Here is a 3,688-nt window from a genome sequence, read left to right on the forward strand (position 1 = left end):
AACACACACACACACACACATCACATACACATAACACACACACACACACCACACCACACACACCACATACACATAACACACACTCTCACTCACTCTCTCTCTCTCTCTCTCTCTGTCTCTCATGTTCTTTGTTCTTTATTCTAATATTTACTAATACATAAAACAGCCTGACATTTATTTAGAACAAATGTAGAAGAATGGCAAGTACATTGTAATTACTTATATGAGGACGTTTTCTGTTTTCCTCTGCATGTCAAAGCTAAGAATGGGCCTGGCACATACCATGTCACCTTCTTCCTAAAGGACATTCACTTTCTCCAGACAGTAAATTACAACTGTGGTGATCTGAATAAGAACCAGTCCAATAGACTCATATGTTTGAATACTAGGGTCCTAGCTGGTGAAACTGGGAAGGATTAGGAGGTGTGGCCATGTTGGAGGAAGTATGTTACTGGGAGTACCTTGAGGTTTCAGGACTCCTTGCCCTTCCCAGTGTTCTCCCTCTGTCCTCTACTTGTGGATTAAGACGTGAGCTCTCAGTTGTTCCTGTCACCATGCCATGCCATCATGCACTATAATCTGAAGTGTAAATCTCAGGAAATGCCTTCTTTTATAAGTTGTCTTGGTTATGGTGTTTTGTCATAACAACTAAGAAGTAACTGGGACAACAATCAAACAACTCTGGAGACAGTCTGTATATGTCATCTGCATAATATCTTATGTATTCTATCTCAACCCAACGGAAAGGCTTTATTCTTCTTATAGAACATAAATATAAAGGTATATATCTACTTAGAAAACATTTATTTAAATTAAAAATAGACTACAATTCATCAATGTAAAATTAATTTTAAAAACATTTAAGCTTACCCAGCATGCAGCTGCTGTTGCCTGCAAGTACTTGGCAAACCATTCTGAATTTAATGACATGCCCTATAAACAGAAAGATAAAGACGGGTTTAAATTCAAAGGAAGGTTCCTTAACCTTATGTGTCAGTCTGGCTTTGTAAACAACAAAGGACGTGAGAACAACCTTTGGAAGGTCCTAAAATCAGAAAACACCCGACTATCTAAAACCAACCAGGAGCGCCAGAATCACCAGAAGACCAAGGCAGGCATACATGGTTTTTATTTTATTGAGACAGGCTTCTTGAAGACCAGACTGGTCTCAAACTCACTCCATAGCCAGCTCTGACCTTGAACTCCTGATCCTCCTACCTCTACTTTCAAGTGCTACGACAACAGATGTGTGTCATCAGATCTGTTTCATAAATGATTTCTGAGGGCTAGAGCTATAAGCCTCTGGACAAGACTCAACACTAAGATCTGCCCATACATCTTGCTAAAAGCTGAGACACTGAGAACACAAGAGTAACAAGAGATTAACAGAGGAGACACAAGCAGATTAGCTAGAGTATGGCATCACAGCTATCGAACATGTTTAAAATAAAATCACAAGGTATGGTTTTCATCTCTTCAATAAGGAAAATTTCCTCCTTTAAGAAAATGAGTAAATGTGCAGAATAAGGTTGAAGAAAACAGACACACACAATAACTCATATATACACTCATACATATTCACACATGCATAAATGTTTTCTATGATAGAATGTCAATTAATACATGTGGAAGGTTGTTAAAGGAAAGAATCACAAAAGGAGACAAGTTCGTATGTTAAGAGCTAGTGAACTATATAACCTTTGAAATTCTCCTCACACCATCTGTGGCCATGCCACCCTGACTGCTCCTGATTTCAGAGGGTAAGCAGGGTTGGGCGTGGAGAGTCCTTTGAGGAAATGGAGAGTTCAGGTAAGCATGCTAGCTCAATGCTTACAGCTGTTCAAAATGAAGAGTTTCAGTGATGGGAAGGGTAGACAGACAGTGTGTGCTCTCTAACATGGTGTAATGTACTGAGCTGAGCACACTGATTTTTCTTCCATGGCTTTCTTACAAAGCACACATTGAATGTAACAAAAGACAGCACAAATGTAGGCTGGGAGTTATCCCACAGAAGCTAAGTCTTGGAACCTGACCTGTCAAGTTCATGAAAGACAGGGAAAGACTGAGGACTTGTCTCACATTGGAAAACAATAAGAAGATATAGCCTCCAAAAATCTGGCAATTTCAAGACATGTTGTTGTGACTTTCTAGAAAATTTATTTCAGTTTTACGTATGTGAAAAAGTAAATGCATATAAATTAAAGGAATGAGCTAAGATATAGAAGAAGTACACTTTTAAAATGTAGTGCCAAGCCAGCCAACTCTGGTTTTTAGCTGTTTGTATTTTACAGTGAATTATACATAAATCTTCCTCAATTTGTCTGAAATTAATCAAAGGAAGAAACGTAGAGCAACCTTTCTTAAACAAATATGCAACAAAACAAAACCAAAAAAAAAAAAAAAAACCCAAATAAACAAAGAACTATACTCACAAGTTCTCCATAACGTGCAGTGGAGATTACATGTTGACGGAAATTCCCCGTGTTGCTGAAGCACAATCCACCTGCCTTCACAAATTAATAAGAGAAAAGTATCCAATTATAGAAATATGTCATCTATTAAATTAAAAATATATACTGTATCCACTTGATTGTCCTTACTAAAGTGTGAGGCTCTGAACATGAACAGGACCTGCTTGTATTCACAAATGTTGGTTCGCAGCGGACACACCTGGTCAATAGAACAAAGATAATTTTTTAAAAATGTTTATACATTACACTGAACCTGATTTAACTGAGAACTTGTCTTGCTAAATGACACATTAGAACATAGTAAGACAGCCAAGCAATTAATTATATAAGTTCAAAACATTAGTATGATTTTAAAGAGCTTTACGTCATTTTTATAAGGCAAAGTATAAATGAAATTGGACTATTTTCTTAACTACATACATGAAGATGTATAGAATGATACATTTAAATACACTAAACAGCAAAGGTTATAAAGTCACTAACCAACAGCAGAGCCCAACAAACTCATATAAACAGTGCTAAGTCAGCTTGTATAAGAAGCTTGTATATACTTCTTCAGTGTCAGCTGAGAACATGAACATGTTAGCAGTTTCATCAAAACTGCAAGAACACGTTACTGTCTTTGTTATTTTCAACTAAGGAATGAGATAGAGTGTTCTGGACTAGTTGGGAATTCAGATGGGCTTATATGGACATAAATTACCTATAACAATGAGATTGAGAAGCAGGCTACCACATGGCATGGAACTCAGATTAGACTTAGGGAAGGACCAGAGGGGCAAACTGGTAGGTCAACCCAGGGCCAAATTTTGGTTGTTTTAGCTCAAGTCAAATCAGAGTTTATAAATAATATGCTGCTAACTTTCACAAGGAGATCTGTTATCTTCTACAATAAATTTAGAAAGTAAAGAGAAAAACAGTGCCAAGAGGCAAGTTACCAATGTATACTTCTGAAAAACTGAAAAGGCTGAAGTAGGTATAATGTGTTTATACTGAAGGAACATGTGTGCAAAGGGATGCACTTATGAATTTGTGCACATGTGGTAAATGTGTATATAAGAAGGGAACAGAAGCAACATATCTGGGCTGTAAATCAGTGTGCCTGAGTTTTTTTTTTTTTTTTTTTTTGATTTTTAATATTTTTATTACATATTTTCCTCAATTACATTTCCAATGCTATCCCAAAAGTCCCCCATAGCGCCCCCCACTTCCCTACC

At 37.0% G+C, this 3,688-nt stretch overlaps 1 protein-coding gene across 1 annotated transcript in view; it reads right to left on the minus strand.

Annotated features, from left to right (window-relative positions):
- The window catches only part of Tmem67 (transmembrane protein 67), a 46,208-nt gene that overhangs the window by 30,672 nt on the left and 11,848 nt on the right, over positions 1 to 3,688 (minus strand). Inside the window, exons 5-7 of the mRNA XM_021159802.2 lie at positions 2,601 to 2,670; positions 2,433 to 2,507; positions 871 to 933 (exon numbers count right to left, since the gene is read on the minus strand). Coding sequence (XP_021015461.1) covers positions 871 to 933; positions 2,433 to 2,507; positions 2,601 to 2,670 — 208 coding nt within the window. The remainder of the gene's footprint in view (positions 1 to 870; positions 934 to 2,432; positions 2,508 to 2,600; positions 2,671 to 3,688) is intronic.

Source organism: Mus caroli, chromosome 4 (assembly GCF_900094665.2).
Source record: "Mus caroli chromosome 4, CAROLI_EIJ_v1.1, whole genome shotgun sequence".
NCBI classification, from domain to species: Eukaryota; Metazoa; Chordata; class Mammalia; order Rodentia; family Muridae; genus Mus; species Mus caroli.